At 35.0% G+C, this 22,818-nt stretch overlaps 4 protein-coding genes across 8 annotated transcripts; 1 reads left to right on the top strand and 3 right to left on the bottom strand.

The window, feature by feature from the left end:
• Positions 1-2,577: 2,577 nt before the first annotated feature.
• On the bottom strand, positions 2,578-4,717 carry LOC117125704 (temperature-induced lipocalin-1-like). Its single transcript, XM_033284368.1, has 3 exons — positions 4,465-4,717; positions 2,949-3,346; positions 2,578-2,860 (listed from the first exon to the last, which is right to left on the bottom strand). Exons 1-3 carry the CDS (start codon positions 4,667-4,669, stop codon positions 2,693-2,695), a joined length of 771 nt encoding a protein of 256 aa, XP_033140259.1. The 5' UTR covers positions 4,670-4,717; the 3' UTR covers positions 2,578-2,692.
• LOC103851662 (two-component response regulator ARR18) lies at positions 3,098-12,314 on the bottom strand. Its single transcript, XM_009128542.3, has 7 exons — positions 10,840-12,314; positions 10,600-10,749; positions 10,131-10,517; positions 9,960-10,036; positions 8,559-9,638; positions 4,465-8,460; positions 3,098-3,346 (listed from the first exon to the last, which is right to left on the bottom strand). The coding sequence occupies exons 1-6, from the start codon at positions 10,967-10,969 to the stop codon at positions 8,413-8,415; spliced, it is 1,872 nt and encodes a 623-aa protein (XP_009126790.1). The 5' UTR covers positions 10,970-12,314; the 3' UTR covers positions 3,098-3,346; positions 4,465-8,412.
• Positions 12,315-12,553: 239 nt separating this feature from the next.
• LOC103851660 (glucan endo-1,3-beta-glucosidase 6) lies at positions 12,554-15,182 on the bottom strand. 2 transcript variants are annotated; one of them, XM_033284361.1, is made up of 3 exons: positions 14,928-15,182; positions 14,487-14,838; positions 12,554-13,731 (listed from the first exon to the last, which is right to left on the bottom strand). In XM_033284361.1, the coding sequence occupies exons 2-3, from the start codon at positions 14,813-14,815 to the stop codon at positions 12,624-12,626; spliced, it is 1,437 nt and encodes a 478-aa protein (XP_033140252.1). In that variant the 5' UTR covers positions 14,816-14,838; positions 14,928-15,182; the 3' UTR covers positions 12,554-12,623. The 2 variants fall into 2 exon arrangements, with proteins under 2 accessions (XP_033140252.1, XP_009126789.1); XM_009128541.3 differs by having other exon boundaries at positions 14,487-14,841; positions 14,928-15,179.
• Positions 15,183-15,929: 747 nt separating this feature from the next.
• LOC103851659 (phototropin-2) lies at positions 15,930-21,476 on the top strand. Of its 4 annotated transcripts, none has more exons than XM_009128539.3 (22): positions 15,930-16,122; positions 16,707-17,251; positions 17,332-17,514; positions 17,604-17,695; positions 17,793-17,994; positions 18,165-18,387; positions 18,466-18,536; positions 18,654-18,760; positions 18,835-18,884; positions 18,972-19,076; positions 19,164-19,223; positions 19,290-19,379; positions 19,462-19,538; positions 19,620-19,704; positions 19,779-19,859; positions 19,939-20,042; positions 20,157-20,206; positions 20,298-20,527; positions 20,609-20,660; positions 20,745-20,857; positions 20,951-21,091; positions 21,171-21,476. In XM_009128539.3, the coding sequence occupies exons 2-22, from the start codon at positions 16,755-16,757 to the stop codon at positions 21,291-21,293; spliced, it is 2,736 nt and encodes a 911-aa protein (XP_009126787.1). In that variant the 5' UTR covers positions 15,930-16,122; positions 16,707-16,754; the 3' UTR covers positions 21,294-21,476. The 4 variants fall into 4 exon arrangements, with proteins under 4 accessions (XP_009126787.1, XP_009126786.1, XP_009126788.1 ...); XM_009128538.3 differs by lacking the exon at positions 15,930-16,122 and adding an exon at positions 16,284-16,535; XM_009128540.3 differs by lacking the exon at positions 15,930-16,122 and adding an exon at positions 16,284-16,535 and having other exon boundaries at positions 20,951-21,086; positions 21,171-21,247.
• Positions 21,477-22,818: the final 1,342 nt, after the last annotated feature.

The raw sequence follows: 22,818 nt of genomic DNA, 5'->3' as shown, positions 1-22,818 counted from the left end.
TCACTTACCCATTTCAGTCTTTATCTTTATTTTGATTCTCAGTTTGAGGCTCACCTTAAGGAGACATGACATGACATGACATGTTTGAACACACCTCTGAGCCTTGTTTAGATTACCATTTCCATATCTTGTAAAACATTCGAGATCTATATTCATAAAGTCCATTTTCGTCAACTTTGTTTTGGTTTGAGGATATTGTTGTACACAAAATTCTTCTTCTTTTATCTTATTATAAACACTAACAAATTTCTAATGTGGATTTTAGGATCGCACTCACCTCCTTGCAGATTAAAAAAAAACTTTCTTAAAGAGCAAAGGGATAAGCTTAACATACACATGTTATTTGTTTGTATATTACCGCCCGCCTGGAAGTGAGATAGCAAGAGAGAAACAATTCGGAATGAGATGGTGAAGAACATGACGGTTGGCTTCAGTTTCCGATCCGGTTTAGCTTTGTTTTTGTATCGGTTCATGGGATCGACAAAATTTCTGACACAAACCGGATTAATCATCACATACCAAAAAAAAACACCAACACACGTTCTGTTTCTTCCATTACAGCATCAACATCGTAAAATTCAAACCGGGATTAACCCTACTTCTGAAAGTCGCAAGATACTACATAAACATACCAAAATGTCCGGTTCGATTCAGATGAAAATCTACATTTCTCAGCTCTTCCTTTTATTAGTCTTAAGAGTTGATTTGCGTTGGGCCTTACATGGTACTACAGAAGATGGAGGCGGTGGTGGCGGAGGAATGACTGGGGGAAACAATCTCAGAACTCCGGAAGCTTCCGGCCAAGCTGATAACTCCGGAACAGGAGAAAAAGTGGCAGCATAAGTTTTGTAATACCGTTCACAAGTGTAACAGTCGTGTACATACTGCAAAGGGTTGATTTTCAGTTTCTTGCAGACGGCAAAGGGTATGTATTCAAAAAGTTTTTCTTAATTTATTATAAGTTTTGAAAAAATAAAATAAAAGTTATTACACAGTTCCAGAAATTTACATGATATACCTTATACTTTTAAGGTTTGTTAACTTGTTTGTCCACATAACTTTTGAAAAACATACATGAAATGTATTTTTACAAAATTGATGATTTCATTATACTCGGGCAAATGCATGAAAACATAAATAAGTGGTACAACTGAGATAAATATATTTATTATGTGGAAGAATTAATATTTTGGTTTTTATTACCAAAGTACAACTATGCACAAAATGGTACAACTCAAAAACTAGTACAACTATTAACTATACACAACCGATACAACTAGAAAACCGGTATAACTACTTGTTATTTAATTTAGTATTGTTTTAAATATGCATCATGTTCTGAATGTGTATCTTATTTTAAATATTTTGATTGAAACACTAATGTCGAGTAGTTGTACTATTCTTATATATTACAGTGTAGTTGAACTTGTTGCATTAGTTATACCAAAATACATCTAAATTTTTGGGTTGACTTCATTATTTATGGGGCTTACTAGTGGGCTGAAATGGTGAAGCCATTGATGGTTCCGGGAAAAGAACGCATTGAGGGTCCGGTGGAAATGTGGTTTCTCTCTTGCAATTCCGAGCTGTTTGTTTGGATTTGACGAAGACCCACCATGGACACCACCGTCAAGCTTCCTATTTTTCACCACGACTACACTCTTCTTTGTCGCATCTCTCTTTTTCTTCACTGCGTCTTTTTTATTTTCCGATGCGGCATCTCTCTTCTTCACAATAGAGGCCATCTTTTTCTCCATCGATGATGGTTACTCTTACTCATCGCCGACGTTCCCTTCTTTTTATTTTTCCAGTGACTTGTGTTTTTTAGAACCATGGTTAAAGACTTTTTTGGATCCACATCTACTTTTTTGGCCTTAAGAATAAAAAGATGATTGATGTTTTTTTTAGAAAATAGTACAACCAGTATAACTTGTACAACTTGTAAATAAATCATTATTCAATTCCAATATTATTAAAAATATACAATTCATGTATTTGATACATGCAGGCGGGAAAAGATTAGACCAACATGTTTTATTGGTTCTAAATTATCCTTTTTATGTCATTTTTATATGTTGATAACAAAAAATAAAAACTCACCAAATTATTGTAAAGTTGTATTAGTTATACAAGTTTTTCTTGTATCAGCTATATTGGCTATACTCAATATATTTATACTAGTTATATTTGTTTTAGTTGTACTAGTTGTACCAATTTGATTTGTATTAGTTGTATGAGTTGGAGTTGTACTATCCGTACCAGTTGTAGTTGTACTCTTTGTATTAGTTATACTTCGCGTTCTTCTTTATTTTAAATCTCATTCATAAAATATGAAATTTGATTCTAAATAAGATATAATTGATTTAATATGAGTATGGATTGTTCGATTTGGGTTAAGAAAGAGAAAATTAGAGGATGGTTAAAGAAAATTTTTGATTTTTTTTTTTTAAAATGAAGGAACATTAATGGAGAAGAAAAAAGGAGGAAGAAGAAGACTAGGGTTAGAGTTAGATCGGGTTTGGGTATGGATCCGGGTCAGAATCTGGATCAGAATCTGGGTAGAATTGCAATGGCATAGATTAGTAAATATGTTTAAGTTATTAGGTCTCATTGTCTTTTCTCCCTAATTTTTATTTATTATTAAAATAAAGAAACAATAGGTCTATATCAAATTTTTTTGACCCTTTGTGGTCTATTTTAGCATTTGATCCTTGGTGTCGTTAGGAGCAGCGTTGGACTCAGGTGGTGTGTCACTCTGAGGGGTCTTGTGAAGCTTGCTGACGTCGTACCCTTCCTCCACCGCCTTCTCCAGCAGCTGCTTGTATGTCTCTTCCTCCACATGTGCCGTCCTGCTCAGTATCTACACCACATATCCCACATACTCAATATCAATCCTTAGCTTTTTCTATCATATTCATCATAAAGAGACAAAACACAACAAGACATACCCAGAGATAACTCCTTGAAGGCTGGCCGATGACGGCGTGCTGGTACTCAGGATCAATATACAACACCCAGTAATCTCCAGTGACAGGAATGATAGGGAGGAAAGGAGGGACATAGAACTTAACTTTGAACTTAGCCTCGTCGCTCTTAGGATCAGTCTTGTATGCTGAGCCTTGGATGAAAACTCTCTTGCCACTGTTCCACGTCTCGTTCAAGACATCAACCGTGCCGTCAGGGTTGAGGGTGTAGGTGGCGCGAGTGTCAATACCGTTCTTGGGCTGAAAAATGGAAGGGAAAGAAGCAATCTCGTACCAACGGCCCATGTATCTCTCCAAGTCGAGATCCTTCACCACTTCCATCTCTTTATTCTGCGTCGTCATCTTTTCTTCTTCCTTCTTCTCTACGTTTCAGATATTTTATTGAGTAGGATAAGAAAGAGGGATTCTGTTTATTTTTTATAAAAGAAAACAGAAACAGACCACAAAGTGGATTTCTGTGGGAGGAAGACTGACACGTGGGAAGCGTGTCGGGCAAATGGTTCTAGTAGCATCTATGAGATGTAATCTGAAACAAGGAGGAGGACACAAATGTCTGTTTCTCTTTTCTTTGTTCTGTTCTTGGTAGAAGAATACAATACAATGGACCGAACTTTCACACTTTGATTTGACTTTCTTTTGCTATTTGTAGGCCCCACCCAAAATGTAGATATTAGTATCTGGACTTGGATATTTTACCCGGAATCTGAACCCAAAATATCTAAACCAAAATCTGTAAAACTAGTAAAATATCCGATCGGATTCTATAGTGAACAAGTTTAGATACACAAACTTGATTAGGTATATCCAAATTTGAATCATTACTCAAATCCGTCTAACATATATATACTTTAACTTAAATCTTTCATCTTTCTTTCACTATCGTCTAATTCGTGCAGTCGGTCAAGGTTTTCAATATTCACGGTTCCAAAACTAGATCAAAAGATACTATTCAAATTAATCAAACTAAACACCAAAATTTACGCTCTAACAGTTAATTCATCTTCAAATATTTATTTTTTGTGTTTGTGTTTGGATTTGGGTTAAGCAATTCATAATTTGTGATACATGAATATTTTTGGGGTTGTTTCATAATCTAATATTATAAGTTATGAATTTTCGGTTTGATTTTTTTTTAAGATGTAATTTTGTGAAAAATATAAAAACCCGAACCTGATCTTAATTACCCAAACCCAAACGACAAATATCAAATCCATAAAGAATATCCAAACAGGTCTTATGTTCCAATCTATACTATTGTTTATGAAGTGATTTAGCTTACTTGTCATCTTTTCCATAATTTTAGGATAAATTATTAATCTAATTAAATTATATTATAAAGTTATTTTAACATATATCTATGTATCATAATATTTAAGATAATTTATATTATTATTTATAAAATGATTTGACTTACTTGTTATTTTTTCCATAATTTTAGGATAAATCGTTAATTTAATAGTATTAGTAAATGAAAACTTACTTAGAGTGTCTCCACCATGGATGTCACCGTAAAATGTGGATCGTGCGTCATACCAATCATTGTTGAATGCGTCGGCTCCGGGTGCCTCGGCTACATCACCAGCGGGTGCTTCGGCTCCATTACTGTAGGTCATGGGTACGAACCATATCGCTATTACCATCATCAGAACTTTTACATACATCATTTTTTTGAAGTTGAGTTTCATGCTTCTATCTCTTTTTAACTTAAACTTGATTGATAACTAATATTAATGGGAACTTGTGTGCTATACATATATATATAGTCCACTCCACACTTTTCATGATGATGTCACTATAGGAGATAAATATGAATATACTGTAAATATATACTTCCTTATTGTAGAGGTACGTTCTGATACCATATGCTCTGATACCATATAGAGTAGATAGAAAAGTATATATTTACAGTATACTCATATCTATCTCTACAATAAGGAAATAATATATTTACATTATATTCATATATATCTCATATAGTTACCATCATGTAACGTTTACTGAACGATGAAGATTTACTAGAAACACTAGGTAGTAGTATACATGCAATACCTTGTGCGGAGTAAAATGTAAAAATAAATAATTTAGTTTTATTTACATTTTACATCATTTTTTCAATTACACATGCAATGACGTTTTGTACCTTACGTTTTATATGATTTGATTGTGAATTTTGTTAGGTATATACAGTGACCGTAAAACGAAGTTACACAAGCATAAGCATTAAACTAGTATATACACTATACTTCTAATATACATATTATCCTAATTAAATTATATTATAAAGTTATTTTAACATATATCTATGAATCATAATATTTAAGATAACTAATTAATAAAAAATATTGACAAATTCTACTGATCTATATATATATATATATTTATATATATAAATATACTATTATTAAAAATATAATTTAAGTATAAATACATATTTAACATGATATTTGGGGTTATTAATTAAATAAATAAACTAACAATAGGTATTAATGAAATTTACTGATAATATCATAATTAAGTTTAACTTATATTTAGTTTATGATTTTAATGGTTAATATTATAATCATGTTTTATTATCATAATATTTGAGGTTATTAATTAATAAATATATACTAACAAAATATATTATCAAATTTGACTGATAATGTTATAATTATATTTATCTTATATTTAGTTTATGATTTTAATGGCTAATATTATAGCCACATTTTGTATTTCTTATTGGAAATATTGATCTAAATTCAGATTATTATCATATTAATATTATAATTAGGCTTATCTTATATTTAATTTATGATTTTAATGGTTAATATTATAGTCAGATTTTCTGATTCTTATTAGAAATATTGATCTAAATACAGATTATTTCAATATTGAATTTAATATTAAATTTAAAGCATCATTGAAATATATGTTGTAGAATATTAATTTAATACTTATGCTAAATAATTTATATATTTTGAATATAAATAATCATATTATTATAAATTAATTTATATTTAAACATGACAAACATCAAATTAGTTTTTAATCCAAAATATCAGAAATATTCAAAGTAATATACATTAAACCAAAATAGTAAAGAATATATATTAAAATTAATTTAAAATATTAAAATATGGAAGCATGAAAAACTAGGATAAAATATTAAATAACATAAAAATAAAAGTCAATTGGGCCAAAATACAAAAAGAATGTACAAATTAGATATATGTCATGAACAAAATTAATTAGGCCTAATAGTGAATCGTGGTGAAGTAAATATACATATCTACCCTTTTGCAAATGTCAGAGATAAATATCGTTATAGTCCTCTAGGATCTCTAGGGTGTATTTCGTAGATTTTGTATTGATAAGAATACGCAAATCTTAAAATATCTTCACCTACGGATTGCATAATCTTTTAGAGCGTACATCAATAATTGATTTGATTGGTGCATAATTGTTTTTATAATTTGCAGAATAGTTCTCAACAGTCTATAATGGTATTTACTTAATTACGTCTAATGCTTAGTGTAGAGAGTGCAATTTCACTAAAAATAAATCGACAAATAACAAAACATAATATATGTATAATCTAAGAAAATACAAAGGTAATGTTTTCCAATTTATTGTTTTTGTTTTTTTCTCACGGTTTTAAAATTTTAAATTTTTGATACTATATGATGTTTATTCACTTTTGTTATTTGTTGATAATTTATGAATTACAACTGTTTATAATGATTTTAGTATCACTGGAATTCTTTTCAGTCCAAAAGTATAATAAGGGCTTTATTAAAAATTCAAGTTTTCTAATTTGATTATTAGTATAAAAAGATTTTAATCTAAAATAAACATCCCAAAAATAAAAATATATTAAAAAGTATATATTTAATACATTGATGACCCATATGGATATTGAAGTTATATAATTTATAATTTAAAGTATATATAATTTAATAAATGGAATTTTTTCAAAAAATAAAGAATAAAACTAAAATTTGTTAGGTATATATATTTGTCCGCATAAAGTGCGGGTCTATCATCTAGTACCAAAATATTCAAATATCCGAAATACCCGATCCAAATCCCAACGCCCGCTCCTTGTTGGTTTTATTTTCATAATAATGCAATTAATTTAATTGTCAAATCTTTAAATGAAATTTAGGATTATTCTTGGAGAAAAATCAGGGTATTAATCATCTTGATTGTCAATAATTACACTAAAATTTCTTATCCCATATATATTAAAAGAGAAGCATTACAACATATTTTTGTAGCCACATGTCATCACCACAATCGTCTGAATGGGCTCCGTAATATTAATAATCTCATTTCGTGACTTATTGAAGTGTAGCCGTTTTAATCTAAAATAAACATCCCCAAAAAAAATAATATTAAAAAGTATATATTTAATACATTGATGATCAATATGGATATTGAAGTTATATAATTTATAATTTAAAGTATATCTAATTTAATAAATGTAATTTTTTCAAAAAATAAATAATAGAACTAAAATTTGTTTGGTATATATATATTAGTCCGCACAGGGTGCAGATCTATCATCTAGTACCAAAATATTCAAATATCTGAAATACCCGATCCAAATCTCAACGCCCGCTCCTTGTTGGTTTAATTTTCATAATACTGCAATTAATTAAATTTTCAAATCTTTAAATGAAATTTAGGATTATTCTTGGAGAAAAATCAGGGCATTAATCATCTTGATTGTCAATAATTACACTAAAATTTCTTATACATAAGTATATACTTTATCCTTTTTAATAAACAATTGATTTTGTGTTGAAATATATATTAAAGGCAATAAATATGATTTTGTTATTTTAAATTAATTAAATGTTAATTTTTTTCTTGTATTTATATTTTGACATTGTAAATTATTCTTTACTTTAAAATGAAATGCAATAACTAAAATCTAAAACAGTCTTAACCAACTTAGAAAAAAAAATTATTTACAAAAAAAAAACTTAGAAAAAATTTTGAAAACAGAAAAAGTAAAAAAATTAATAGGTTTATAAATAATAAGTGTCACTAAAGCGAAATTAATTAGGTCCAAATTTTGTAAATGAGCTACGATACCAATAATCTAGAGTGGGTAAATTTTATTCCAACAGTTTCTCAAATTTTAAATAAGGGTGTTCGTATAATACGGTTTAATGGCTTTCAAGATCAACCGCTATTTTCGTCAATAGAAGCAAGTTTCAATGTGTTAAAAAAAACAAGTTTTAAATATTTTACTTGTTACGTTTCTAGGAATAAAACTCCAATAGACAAAAGAGAGTATGAAACTGTTTGGTGCAGTGTGGTTTAATTAGAGGAAACAATGTGGGGGAAAAGAAACCATAACAACAATGATTGGTATCCAACAATAGAAGAAAAAATGATGCAACCCATAGAACAGACCAGGAACCAAGGCGGAGGAAACGAATCAAAGCCCAAACCTAGCAGCCACTGACACCATTCCATTATTCTCATCCTGCAACAAACAAACACAACATCACTTTCATTCTCTACTATTAACAAAAAAAAAACTTCAGTCCAATCACACCAATCACAAGTCACTTTTTACTTTACCTGTTTCAACATCTCATTCATTATATCATCGAACACATCGTTCTGGTTGTCAACAAGATCATTCTCTAGCTTCGTCGACGACCTCATCTCTGGATCCATCATCGTAACGTTTCCCACACACTCTCTACTGTTGAGAGTTGTTGCACTGTCCTCTATTGGACTCATCATCAGTGAATCATCCACACCTTTGCTTCTGGTCGCGTTGTTATCTCTAAAAACCATATTATTATCCACTGGTAAGGGATAGTCAACATTACCGAATGTGTTGTTCATCATGGTGCAGTTCTGTTCCTCCCATTTATGTGTATTCATGTTCTGCATGAAGTCACCTAGAAACGGAGGCTCACACTGCAATACTCCAACATGGCTATCAGCAGAAACCAATGAGGTGTTATAATCTCCTAGACCGGTCCCTCCACATGTCATTTGATCTTGACCAAAGGCATGATTCAGCGGTAAAGAGTGTGATGGGAATCTAGTTGTTGTTTTCAGATTCCCTTGCCAGCTATGATGACTAGGGAAACTAGATAAGCCATTGAGGCAAGACTGGTTTCCATCAGAGACCCCAAAGTTCTCTTGCAGCATCAGATTGTTGCTTGTAGCACAAGGCAAAGAGGTGCTAGAGCTGCCAAATGACATCCGAGAATCAAGGAAGCTGCTGCCGATTCCTCGGTCCGCTATGCCTTTAAAGTCCCCCATGTATGGAGAACACTTGCTTCTAGGAAACTGGAGTGGCTCTAGCGGAGAGAGATTCACGTTCTGAGATCTTGCCAAGAGAGGACTGTGATATGTTCCGAATGGATTAGCTGAGCTGCTTGAGCTCTGATGATGCCCCGGTGGGATGAAGCTAGAGGAGTTAGATCCTTGAAGGTTTACCGATGAATACACGGAGGGATGGAACTTGGTGAGACTGGAGCGGGTTAAGAGGGATGAGCTTGAGAGTTGTCTTGTGGAAGAATAGTCTCTTAGTCCTTCAAGCTGAGCCATGTGAAAGTAAGATGAGTCTCTTGACCCAAATGCATCTTGAGACATGTTATGCTGCTGACCTTCGTCTAGCTTTTTCAAGTAGAGTCTGTACTTCTGCAGACAGAACCAGAGACAAAAGGAACACTATTAGGTATGGTCTCATCATCGTTAAAACTATATTAAAAAAAAACCCATAAATCAACCATATGAACATAAAAACTATTATATATATAATGTTTTCTGTTTGAAATTTATTTTTATTTTAGTTATGTATCATATTTACGAACATTACTTTAAAATTTATATACTAATAATATATTAAACCTAAATTATTGAACTATGTCTGAACCATGACCCAAATAATTATCCCGTTCAGTTTCCTATCCGGTTTTTAAAATATTGGTCAAAATGCAAGAGTAGATGAAAAATTAGCACCTGTAAATGGCTGGCTACGTTTTCCCTCGTGAGACCTTCTATGTTCATGTAATCAAGTATCTTTTTGGGAACAGCTTCTGTAAAATGGAGAGACAACGCTTGACATCAACATCACATACTCACACACACACAAGTAAACGTGATAAGAGGTTTAAGGGGAAACAAACTCACTGTCAAGGCCCAATTGCTGAACGGCATGGACAAACTTCTGGTGAAGCTCCTGTGACCAAACAACACGACGCTTCTTCCTGCTGGATGACTCATCTCCATCTTGCTCACTCCCATCTTCTTCATCGTCTCTGTCACTGTCATCATCTCCATCACCGCTGTCATCAGCCTTCTCTTTCCGTTTCCCGCTGCCTCTTGGGGCGTACTCAGAAGTAGGGAGTAGGTGGCGAGAGGGGGCGATGATTTTTTTGTATGAGCCAATGTTCTTCTTCACAACATGCTGCCATATGTTCCGAAGCTCCTTGAGGCTAACGGGTTTGACAAGATAATCACACGCGCCGTGGATTATCCCTTTCATAACGCTGTCGTAGTCACTATGCGCTGACAACACTGAGAACACACAAAACACTAAAAGATTTAGACAAAAGGCTAAATAAAAATGACATGAAAAGGGAGTAAAGGGAGACGTAACTGATGACAGGAAGGTCCATTTCAAGACCAATCTCAAGCAACTTAAAGCCATCTGTATCAGGCATCTCCACATCGCTTATCACCAAATCAAACATGTTGCTCTTCTCTCTCAGCATTTCCAAAGCTTTCTTTGACTCCATCGTCTTTGTCACTGACCAAATCAATCAAACTATGATGCGGCGATCCAGTACACAAACAAAACAAAACAAAACAAAACAGACAGAAGCAAAGAGTTATGTACCATGATACTTGCATCGAAGCAGTAACTCTTCAAGTTTCCGGAGGCAGGTTGGATTGTCATCCACAGCAAGGACCCTCATCCCCACCGGAAACTGATCACTCCTTCCCTCTTCATTGCTCACCGACTCCATATTCTCTATTCTGAATTAAGTTTGCTCTTAGATAGACTTTGAATCTGGTTTTTTTATCTTGTGTGTCTCTGACAACCTGTAAATTAGATTGTACTAGGAGGAGACCAAAGTCCAAGGAGGCCAAAAAAAGAGAGTGATTGTGCCTTTAATCCGGCCCTTTAATTTTCTAACATAAATTTACATATTCCCTTCTATTTTGCGCTCTTTCTTTCCATTAACAGGGACATGGAGAGTCACATGGTTCTCTTTCTTTCCTTATTGTCTGTTGAATCTTCCCTTAGCTGTACACATAAGACAACTTTTTTTTCTGTAAGGTCCCCATTTCTTTTCTTTCCTTTTTTCAAATATCCATTCTCTCATAACGTTCAAAGCCAGCGTTTCTCATCTTTTCCTGGCTTTCCTTAAATGATTCTATTTCCTATTCTGATAGACGCGCTTTCCGTTTGTGATTTTCAAAGTTATCATATGCATATGGTATCAGTTCCAAAAAATGAGAATTTGACTAAGGCAGAAAGAAAGACTGACATGATTCATATCACATCCAGACACACTTTGACTTTTCCTCCACATTCTTAGCCATTCTGCTGACAATTTTTTATCGGCTATACTCGATTTGTGATGATGAGTATTTGAAAAATCAAGACGGATACAGAACAAGCAACAAGTATTAGACGAGTAAGGAGTATTTGTTCCCAACCTTAATTGCAAGTAAAAGAAAGGAAAAAAAAAACAAGTATTATTAGCAAGTAGTACTCGTTCTGTTTTATTTTATTTGTCGTTTTAAACTTGAGTACATAGATTTAAAATTTAGATATTTATTAAATAAAAACATCATTACCAATACACATAATCACATTTCAACCAATAGTAAAATAGATTGTCAATAAATTTTGCATTAAAGTTATAAAACGATATTTATTTTGAAACGAAAATTTTACTCTACAACTACAACGACAACTAAACTAAAACGGATGGAATAATAAGTATTTAATAGAACATGTAACAAATAGCAACTAACGGGACAAGTAACAAGTCAAGTATTAAAAATACAATAATACGTACTTGATATTTGACTTGATCTTGTAACTAAAAAAATTCATCGATTTATTACTTGTCTTTGATAACACCGAGTACTTGAAATTGATTTTTCAAGTTGAGTACAAGTCAAATAGCGAGTTTAAGGCGAGCAACGACTAACGATGCCCGACCATATCACAGATTGTTGCATTTCATGTTTTGATGATGGCTGCTTCAGCTAAACCCTTCATCATCTTCTCTTTGTTCCTTTAGTGGTACGATCACTGTTCAAAGAAATATTGTGTATAAGCATACCACTACAGAGACCATGGTCTCTCTCTTCCACTAGCGCTTTTGCTTGCTTGAGATCTGAAACATTAAATCAAATCTCTAAAAGATTCTAAAGATCCTATCACGTTCTTCGCATCTGTGTCACTCAGCCACAACCAGTACTCAGAGATCATATACCTAAGACCCTAAACAAAACCCAAGCCACAACCAGTACTCATAGTTTTAAACTTTAGCATTTTGCAACGAACTCCCACTTTGCTGCTTTAAAAGAGACAATTTAGCAAGCTCTGAACAACTTTCTTTTAATAATAGATCACACATAGAGTTACATATTGACAAGAAACCATCACAAAATAGAGATCATGGTGACGGCTGCAGCCATCACCAATGACAAGAAGAACACTTGTACATGTGCAGCACCACCGTAATAAGGCTCTATCATAATCGGAAACCTGCAGGTTCCCGTTGATGGATCCGTCTTAGTCACCTCCGATATGTTTGGAAACTTACACGCTGTATCAAGCTGGTCGTTAATCTGATAGTAACTGTTGAACGCATAAGATATGTTCTCCTTCCCATCAAGATCCCCACAAGACGTCCCAACCCCAAGACTAGTGCAATCCCCTAAGCTACACGCGTAGCTCACACTCGGCCCCACCTGAGGGTTGTCCAACCTCACGTTTGGCTTCATCACACACCACTTCCTCTGCAGATACCTCACACCTTTGGCCTGGATCAAAGCTCCCGTGTTGGTTGTCCCCAGGTTCAATGCGTAGTTAGGCAACCCGTCGAAAGTGAATATCCCCCAGTGCCGCTCAAAGTAACCAGGCTGAACGCTTTTAGCGTCCTCGTCTATCAAGCTGAAGAGATACGCGTCTATTGGACCAGGCCTTCTCGGCGTCCCTCTCCCTCCTGCAATATGAGCCATGAAGCCCTGGTTGAACTTCCTAGCGTACTCCACGTTAGCATTCCTGTCCCCATCCGTAGGCCATCCGATCTCACCGACTATAATAGGCATGTTTCCAAACCCATTCTTCTCTAGGGCGTGCACAAGAGTGTCGTAGTTCGCGTCGAACACGTTGTAGTAGAATGTTCCACCGTCGCTCACGGGCTGTGAGACGCCGTCAAAGAAGGCGTAGTCGACCGGAAAATTGGCGTCGTTGTAGAGGCTGATGAATGGATAGATGTTGACAGTGAAAGGGCCGCCGTTCTCGACAAGGAACTTGACGATAGTGATCATGAGATCACGGATGTCGGCTCTGAAGTCGCCTCCTGAAGGTAAGGTGGTGGAGCTGTCGTAGACATCAGCATTTAAGGGACAAGTGACCTTCACTTGGTTGTGAAGACCGGCTTTTATAAGAGCGATTTGGATGTTCCTCATCGCAGGGAAAGTTGTGTTGAGATAGCTCCCGTTATAAGTCGACAAGAACGGTTCATTGCCCACAGCTACGTATCTGTGAAACAATCCAAACTTTAGTTTGTCTGATACAGTACATATATGAGCTTTATGTAGTTTTATCTCTGACGAAGACAGGTAACTTACACCTTCTGTACAATTCATTACAGATTTTAAAAATCGGTTTAGAAAGCACGTAGGCGGTAAATACTCTCCTATAAAGCGCCTAATTACAGCCTTAAAAAATTAGTCAAGACGTTCACAAAAATGACACTTTCCTAATCAATAATCTCCTACAACGCACCTAATTACCAATTTAAAAAATCAGTCAAGACCTTCACAAAAATCGGTTTAGACGCTTCCCTAATCAACAATCTCCTATAAATCATCTAATATATTCCACCTTTAAAAGATCAGTCAAGATGTTCAAAATTTTGGTTTAGACCTTTTCTAATCAATAATCTCCTATAAATAGCCTAATTACCACCTTAAAAATTCAGTCTTAGACATTAAAAAATCGGTTTATACACTTTACTAATCAATAATCTTCTATAAAACGCCTAATTACCACTTTAATAAATTAGTCCATTGACAAAATCGGTTAAAACACTTTCCTAATCAATAATCTCCTATAAAGCACCTACATACCACTTTAAAAAAAAATCAGACAAAACGTTCAAAAAATCTGTTTAGACGTTTTCCTAATTGATAATCTCCTATAAAGCGTGCTATTTCTTGAACATTGTTATGTTACAAACCACCTATTTTACTGTCTACTCAAGTTGGATAAGGAGTAGAAAAAAAGGAAAGGACCTGATGTTGACGTTATCGGTATTGATGTGAGTAGAAACATTTTTAGAAACCCATTTCTCAGCGGCTTTGTGGCTGGAGGCTAGAGTGGATAGCATCTCGTTGGGGATACCAACCATAACCTCGATTCTGGATTTGCCTAGAGCCCTGAGAGTATCGTACTCGGCGTCGAAGAGCTTCACTTTCTGAATACCATTCTCTCTCAGCATACGCACCACTATGTCCGGTGGAAGAGGGTGCGACGCCTGTGTGCCCCAGTTCGCTCCGATCGAACTTGCCCTCGGACAAACAAGCGCCACAGCTAGTATCACCGCCACGAAACTCCACTCCATCTCTCTCTCTCTCCAATTTGACCCTTCTTTTCACCAAAAAAGATAGATAACTAAGCGTGTTACAAAAAAAAAGATAGATAACTAAGCTGTGTGCAATGAGCTTTGAGCTTACTGTCTCTCCTCCAGTGCTTTTCAAAGCGACCATGCAGCTGCAGGAGCGAGCGACTCCTGTTTTTGGCAGCCCCACAACGACAAAACGACACGTAAGCATCGATGTCTTTCGTGGTCCTTGCTATTATCGGATATGTGGGCTTCTATGTCAAGGCCCATCAATTTCATAATGTGATTTTTTTTCTTCTTGATTATTTCTTTGATATCAAGCAAAAGTTTACAAATCTGATGTACTACTCTGAGGAACATTACATGGTAGAGAGGCTTATAATCTCCACAAAATGTTGCATGAGTAAAAATCGACGCCTACAGCCATACAAAATAGTATAACTATTTTTTGCAGGTTTAGATACTGCAAAATTTTATTTAAATATTTTTTCATAAATAAAAAATTACAATCATTTAAACTTAATAAAGCTTTCTTATTAGATTTTTTTTCTTAGATTGTTTTTATTCTTAAGAGCACATAATTATTAATTGAAGATTATGCATCGAATAAGTTTTATACAAATAAAATGTAAGAGTCAATACATTGACATAAAATTTATCACACAACTAATGAAAACAATCAGAGTTAGTATCAAAAACTTGGTTAAACATAATATTGCATCTTAACAGTTTTCTTTGTAATCATGCTACATCTGTTTACCACATCTTCAGTTCATCAATCGGCTTTTAGTCTTTTCCCTAATGGTGTAATAACTTGAATAGGAAGTACAAAAGGGTTCTATCCACATGGACTGCTGCAGCCTCAGAACCACTGCGCTACACGAGTGATCCCTTTGTTTCATTCCACCCTCGTTCTGGTTAGAGTTGGAGAACTGGCCATCTCCATTGCTGTTGACTCTAGCTTCTTCTCTACTGTCAGAAGCTAAATCTGGGAAGAGTTGATGAGTTATACTGAATGAAGTATTCTTGTCGCTAACCAGCTGAGTCCATGATGCCCTCTGAAGCCGTTAATGGATTTTCGGCGGGAAAATTAAGGCCCAGGCCCATTAATATCCGGATAAGGTGTTTTGCTCTTGTGGGTCCCCTGTATTAATTTCTTGAGCATTATTTTGAAAGAGATAGGTGAAGAGACTAAAGACAAAGTCTTGTTTCGTCGTCTGTTTATATGGGAGAGAAGAGAAGAAGACATAGTCGCTTTCTCAGACGTGTTCCTCTTCCATGGCGCGTGTGCTACTACTCCAACACTCGTAAGTTACTGACTTTTCGATATTACATTTACCGAACTGAGAACAATGTGTCTTTGTTTTCAATCAATTATTATTGCTAATGGAACAAAATGTGAAAGACTGTGTGTAATAAATTCATGATGATGATGATGAAATTAAGAGGGAATGATGAAGTATATGTGGTGAAACAGAGTTAGGGTGTGTGGTCCTTTTATAGCTGAGAGATGGGTCCATCCGAGCTTTGAATAGAGATAGCGATGTCTATCCTTCTCTCATTTGCAGCCTCAGAAACATGATTGTCTCAAACTAAAACAATATAATTGAGTTCAGTACAGTTTTGTTGTTTAACTCTCAGAGTTTTCTCATAGTCTTTGCTCTTTTTAAAGCCATTATATACACATGAGTTGCAGCTGTTAAAGAAAGCTACACGTCTGGTATATATATATTTTGTTTATTGTATTAATTTCAGCTTCTTTAATATGTTTCTTGATTGCTTCCTGACTCTTTAATGTAATTTATTAGCTGTTCCCGGAAACTACAGGTGTAATAGCCTCAATCCTTCTGTCTAACTCTTTGGTAAACTTGTCTGGTGTTTTAATTTGCAGCCAGTTCATTACTCTGTTTCGCCAAAAGAAAGTGAATAAAGAAACTACATGGAGAGGCCAAGAGCTTCTCCGTCTCCCTTGGCTGATTTGGAGCCATTAAGTGAACGCACATCCCTTGAGATATTCAACCCTTCAAGTGGTAAAGAGGCATCTTCTTCTTCATCATCAAAGCCTCAAGATGGCAACCGCAAAGGCAGCAGCAGTAAGTGGATGGAGTTTCATGATTCAGCAAAGATAGTAGAGAGAACTGCTGAGTGGGGATTATCATCCGTTAAACCGGACACAGGAGAAGATGGTATTAGTTTCAAGGTGTCCAGTGAAGTGGAACGAAGCAAGATGTCTAGGAGGTCATCTGAAGAATCATCAGCTTCTGAATCTGGAGCCTTCCCTAGAGTATCTCAGGAGCTCAAAACCGCTCTCTCCACGTTGCAGCAGACCTTTGTTGTCTCTGACGCTACACAGCCAGACTGTCCCATAGTCTATGCCAGCAGTGGGTTCTTCACCATGACTGGTTATTCCTCCAAAGAAATCGTTGGAAGAAACTGGTACGTCTCCTCTTATATACATCTTCTTCTAGTTTCAATCCACAACTGCTACTAATATTGCATTTGAAAACCCATGGCAGCCGTTTTCTGCAAGGGCCTGACACAGACAAGAAAGAGGTTGTTAAAATCAGAGATTGTGTCAAGAATGGAAAAAGCTACTGTGGAAGGCTCTTAAACTACAAAAAGGATGGAACACCCTTTTGGAATCTCCTCACAGTCACTCCTATCAAGGACGACCAAGGCAACACCATTAAGTTCATTGGGTACCTTCCTTACTTCCTCCATGTGCACGGTCTCCTCTATGAATCATTTTCACACTTCTATATGATTGTGGATTGTTTTTTTTATGCAGGATGCAGGTTGAAGTAAGCAAATATACAGAAGGTGTAAACGATAAAGAACTGAGGCCTAATGGACTCTCCAAATCCCTGATCCGATATGATGGTTTCTGCTCTTTTCTTTTATGACACTTCACAACAATGATATGCTTTAGCCAAAAAAAGAAGAAGTTAATATGTCATACTATTGATGTTGGTATCAGTTCGCCAGAAGGAGTTAGCTTTGGATTCTATTACTGAGGTCGTGCAAACAATAAAGCATCGAAAGTCTCAAGTGCGGAACTCTGTGAGCAATGATATTCTGGTGAAGCCTGATAGTACTACTACACCTGGTGGACAAGTTGTACGATCAGATGAGGCTTCAAAATCAGCCAGAACACCTGGACGTGTTGCTACTCCAGCGAGGTGAGTCTTTTTCACCACTAGATTCATGATAATCTGGTAAACATAAAATCCTTAAAGGCATGACCCTTGCTCACTGACCACTGACATTGATTGATTGGTTAGTTAATTCTGAGGCTGTATATATATAAAACCCTGAATGATTTTGTGATGGATCCTCATGCAATGTGCAGGCCAAAGAGCAAATCACTTAGCTGGAATAAAAGGCATGAAGATGTTCCTAGTGTGGAACCTGAAGAACTAATGTTGAGCACAGAGGTTGTAGAGCCTAGGGAGAGCTGGGAGCGTTTAGAAAGAGAAAGGGATATACGCCAAGGGATTGATCTAGCTACCACTCTTGAGCGCATAGAGAAGAACTTCGTCATCAGTGATCCTCGTCTTCCTGATAATCCCATTGTATGTTTCTTAGTCAAGTGTGTGCTACTATGTTTGGTATGGAACCTTGAATGATAATGCAAATGGTTTTCTTTGCAGATATTTGCATCAGACAGCTTTCTTGAATTAACTGAGTATACACGTGAGGAAATATTGGGAAGAAACTGTCGGTATGTGACTATTATTATCCTGAGTATCTTTTACTCATGCTTGGTAACTATGCAGTCTTCTTGGCTGTGCTTTTCTTGTTTTTGTGATATGAATCTGTGCAAAGTGGTTGGCCTCAGGTTTCTTCAGGGGCCAGAGACAGACCAAGCGACTGTCCAGAAGATAAGAGACGCAATTAGAGAACAAAGGGAGATAACTGTGCAGTTGATAAACTACACTAAGAGCGGTAGTTATCTGCTAATGAGCATTCTTACAAGTTTTCTGATAATAGATGCTCATCAAACTATTAAATCATTGCAGGAAAGAAGTTCTGGAACTTATTCCACTTGCAACCTATGCGTGATCAGAAGGTCGCCATTGTTGCATCTAGAATCAGAACCTTGAGCAAAACCGTGCATTGTTGCTGACTGCATTGTGTTTTTTTTTTCTTTCATTAGGGAGAGCTTCAATACTTCATAGGTGTGCAGCTTGATGGAAGTGATCATGTTGAGCCCCTCAGAAACCGTTTGTCTGAGAGAACAGAGATGCAGAGTTCTAAACTGGTACGTTCTTTCATTTTCTTTTGTGCTTTTAAAAAAAAAATCTATTTTTCATCAAAGGAGACTTATCACATTAATTATTCTTTTCAGGTGAAAGCTACAGCAACAAATGTAGATGAAGCTGTCAGAGAGCTTCCAGATGCTAATATGGTAAGGTATATTGATTCCTGGTTACTTGCAAAGGTATAAATGCAATCTATTGTCAATGTCTTTTAGCGGCCAGAAGACTTGTGGGCTGCATACTCAAAGCCAGTATATCCTCTGCCTCACAAAAAGGAGAGTACATCCTGGAAGGCAATACAAAAGGCATGCATCAAACCACATTACTTTTTTACTTTGTTTTGTTCTCAGTCATGCTGTTTTTGACTGTGATATGTCTTCTTAGTAGATCCAAGCGAGTGGAGAAACAATAGGACTTCATCATTTCAAGCCAATAAAACCGCTAGGCTCTGGTGATACTGGCAGGTACCATTTCCAAAGTCAAAACTGTCCTTATCTCCTTCTACTTTGTATATACTTATATGATTTACACTCTTTTGGATACAGTGTCCATTTGGTTGAACTGAAAGGCACAGGTGAGTTGTATGCCATGAAGGCAATGGAGAAAACCATGATGTTGAATCGTAACAAGGTATATGATGGATGAATGAGTTCCCCTTTCATATTATGTTATGTCTCTGATTGACAATGTGCAGTTCTATACAGGCTCACCGAGCATGCATCGAAAGGGAAATCATTTCTCTTTTGGATCATCCTTTCCTTCCCACTCTCTACACTTCCTTTCAGGTATAGATGTTTCTGTTTTTGTTTTTATCATTATCAGTACTTGCGTCTCATTGCTAAAAGCGTTGTTTTCTGTCCCCAGACATCTACGCATGTTTGTTTGATCACAGACTTCTGCCCCGGTGGAGAGTTGTTTGCACTACTTGACATCCAACCAATGAAGTTTTTGTCAGAAGAATCAGCCAGGTACCTTGTAACACAAGATCCACTGGTCAGAAGCAAATATCAGTGTGGTGTGATAACTAAATAGGGGCATTATACCCTTATGAGTTGCACTAATCAGTCTCTTTTTGTCATCAGGTTCTATGCAGCAGAGGTCGTTATTGGCTTAGAATATCTTCACTGCTTAGGTAAATAAATAAAAGAGCAAACTATTGTTCCTTTCTTAACAAGTTTAGTTGGTGTTTCGTTTAAGATTTGTATGTATGTTCCATAAAACAGGAATAGTATACCGAGACCTGAAGCCTGAAAACATACTGCTCAAGAAGGATGGACACATTGTATTAGCCGACTTTGATCTATCTTTCTTGACGTCCTGCACACCCCAGCTTATTGTTCCACCTGCACCTAACAAAAGAAGGAGATCCAAGAGCCAACCATTACCCACTTTTGTTGCAGAACCAGCCACTCAGTCAAACTCATTTGTAGGGACTGAAGAATACATTGCTCCTGTACGGTGATGCACTTAATGTTTTACCTCTTCAAATCTTTGTTTGCAGCTGTATCTTATGTTCATGGTTTTATCATTTCAGGAGATAATCACTGGTTCTGGACACACGAGTGCTATTGATTGGTGGGCACTAGGTATAATCTTCCCCTACCTCATTATGGTAACAACTTAGGTTACAGTCTGTTTTTAATATGCTGATGTATGTATGTTTGTTTTAGGCATCTTGTTGTATGAGATGCTTTATGGGCGCACACCTTTCAGGGGTAAGAATAGGCAGAAGACATTTGCCAACATCTTGCACAAAGATCTCACCTTCCCCAGCAGTATCCCTGTGAGCTATCTATCTTGTAACAACCTGTTGTATCTCCCAAAGCGTCCAAATGAAAAAACAAATATATACTAATTTAACCATGTACTGGTGCAGGTAAGTCTTGTATGTAGACAGTTGATTAACATGTTGTTAAATAGAGATCCAAGCAGCCGGTTAGGATCCAAAGGTGGGGCTAATGAGATAAAGCAGCATGCATTCTTCTGTGGGATCAATTGGCCTCTCATACGGGGCACGGTAGGACTATAACTAATATATATCTTTTTATGTATCACCTTTGTGTTTTGTTGGGCTAACTTATGTTGAGTGATTGCAGGAGCCTCCACCATTGGATGCGCCACTGCGTATAACAGAGAAAGATCCGAATGCAAAAGATATAAAGTGGGAAGATGATGGAGTGCTTGTGAATTCGATGGACATTGACATTGATCTATTCTAAACACTCACTCTTTTACCTTATTCTGTCTGAGTCTCATTTTAATGCAAAACTCTTCTCAATAAAGAAAAAGGTGTTGTATTCCAGTTGACATTGTTAGACCATTTGTAAATGTAGCAGAGATTGCAACTTTTGGTGTGGATTGATGACTGAAATAGTAGGAATGGTCACATGTTCTCTGATGAACCAAGTGATAGTGAGTTAGCCTCTAAGGCCTACACAAGAAGATTTTTCGACCAGTTATAGTATATAACCACTAGGGTTTGGCCTGCCCGTAGGGCGGGTGAATAAATAATAAAAATATCTTTATATGAAATATATGTTATGGTGTAAAGCTGAAACCAATTTTTTTTTTAAAAAAAATTACATTGTAAGTTTTGAAAGCATTGTAAATAATAGGTAAGTTTGAGTTAAAACTAACATTAATATTCATTATTATATTTTTTAGAAAGTAGAAAATTATATGTCCATTTAAAATTCTAAAATATGCAATGCTTATAATTTTTTTATTGAGGTAATTCTTTTGTTGCAAACAATAATATACACTGAAAAGAATGTACATCATAAGTTATTATAATGTTTTTTATTTAACATAGTTAAAAACATTAATCTAAAATTAAGATAACTAATATTCTATTTGTTTGGAGGAGTTTTAAGTTTAAATATTTTGTATGCTAATTGTTTTTTCACCATAACGTAATAAAATTTGATAAAATTTTAAAATTTTAAATTTTAAATTACCATATAAATAGAGTTTCATTAATACTGAAATAATAATTATATAATTTTATTAAACAGAAAAGGATGTTTGTTTCAATTCATATTAAAGTTTCAATTTTAATGGAAGTTGATTAATTTTATAATGTTTATACTATTAATGTTTTGAAATTATTTTAGCATCGGTTGAACTTCGATTTATACTCGTGTAGTTGTGAAGGCCAACTACCTAGTATATCTTAAATTACCAATCAATTGATCGCTTGTTATATTAAAGAAAAAAGTAATCTCTAAAATAATCTCAAAGAAAATATAGAGAACATCCGTTGTTGATTTTCATTTTTCCATTTCAACGTGTTTAAGGAATTATATATATATATATATATATATATATATATATATATATCTTCCTCTCGTTCAATTCGTGGAGGGTTATTGGTTCAGCATGAACACATTACTTAACGATTCCAAGGGATTCCTTAGCCATAAAGGTCAATTTGGTTATGCTCTTCGTTTATTTCAACCACAATAATACAAATCGTCTTAGTATTCTTTAGTTGCCCTACTAGAACTTATTGTTGTTGTACCAGTAATTTTAACAATACATACTTTGCTTTAGTCATACTATAATTGTTTTAATAGTACCTAAATTTTTTAAGTTTAGCTTCGATTTAATCTTTTTACATGACAATGAACATGTTAAACAACGAACATATTTTCTAACACCAGTGTAATGATTTTTGTATGTTTCAAAATCGTGTAAAATAAACCAAATCATGCTTAAATATCATTTTTATATTTGTTTTCAAAA

The sequence above is a fragment of the Brassica rapa genome, chromosome A02 (assembly GCF_000309985.2).
Source record: "Brassica rapa cultivar Chiifu-401-42 chromosome A02, CAAS_Brap_v3.01, whole genome shotgun sequence".
Taxonomy (NCBI): Eukaryota; Viridiplantae; Streptophyta; class Magnoliopsida; order Brassicales; family Brassicaceae; genus Brassica; species Brassica rapa.
This window is presented reverse-complemented; position numbering and strand designations above follow the sequence as displayed.

Excerpts from the sequence above, each read along its gene's own strand:
- LOC103851662 (XM_009128542.3), bottom strand. The coding sequence starts at position 10,969 with ATGGAGTCGGTGAGCAATGAAGAGGGAAGGAGTGATCAGTTTCCGGTG. Across the intron at positions 10,037-10,130 it reads TCAGCAATTGGGCCTTGACA|AAGCTGTTCCCAAAAAGATA; the intron begins GTGAGTTTGTTT and ends TCCATTTTACAG. Across the intron at positions 9,639-9,959 it reads ACGTAGCCAGCCATTTACAG|AAGTACAGACTCTACTTGAA; the intron begins GTGCTAATTTTT and ends TTCTGTCTGCAG.
- LOC103851660 (XM_033284361.1), bottom strand. The coding sequence starts at position 14,815 with ATGGAGTGGAGTTTCGTGGCGGTGATACTAGCTGTGGCGCTTGTTTGT. Across the intron at positions 13,732-14,486 it reads ACCGATAACGTCAACATCAG|ATACGTAGCTGTGGGCAATG; the intron begins GTCCTTTCCTTT and ends ATTGTTTCACAG.
- LOC103851659 (XM_009128539.3), top strand. The coding sequence starts at position 16,755 with ATGGAGAGGCCAAGAGCTTCTCCGTCTCCCTTGGCTGATTTGGAGCCA. Across the intron at positions 18,388-18,465 it reads GTCTTCCTGATAATCCCATT|ATATTTGCATCAGACAGCTT; the intron begins GTATGTTTCTTA and ends TTTTCTTTGCAG. Across the intron at positions 19,077-19,163 it reads AGATGCAGAGTTCTAAACTG|GTGAAAGCTACAGCAACAAA; the intron begins GTACGTTCTTTC and ends TATTCTTTTCAG.
- LOC117125704 (XM_033284368.1), bottom strand. The coding sequence starts at position 4,669 with ATGAAACTCAACTTCAAAAAAATGATGTATGTAAAAGTTCTGATGATG. Across the intron at positions 3,347-4,464 it reads CCATGGTGGAGACACTCTAA|AGAAGAAGGAAGAAGAAAAG; the intron begins GTAAGTTTTCAT and ends TCTGAAACGTAG. Across the intron at positions 2,861-2,948 it reads CTTCAAGGAGTTATCTCTGG|ATACTGAGCAGGACGGCACA; the intron begins GTATGTCTTGTT and ends TATGTGGTGTAG.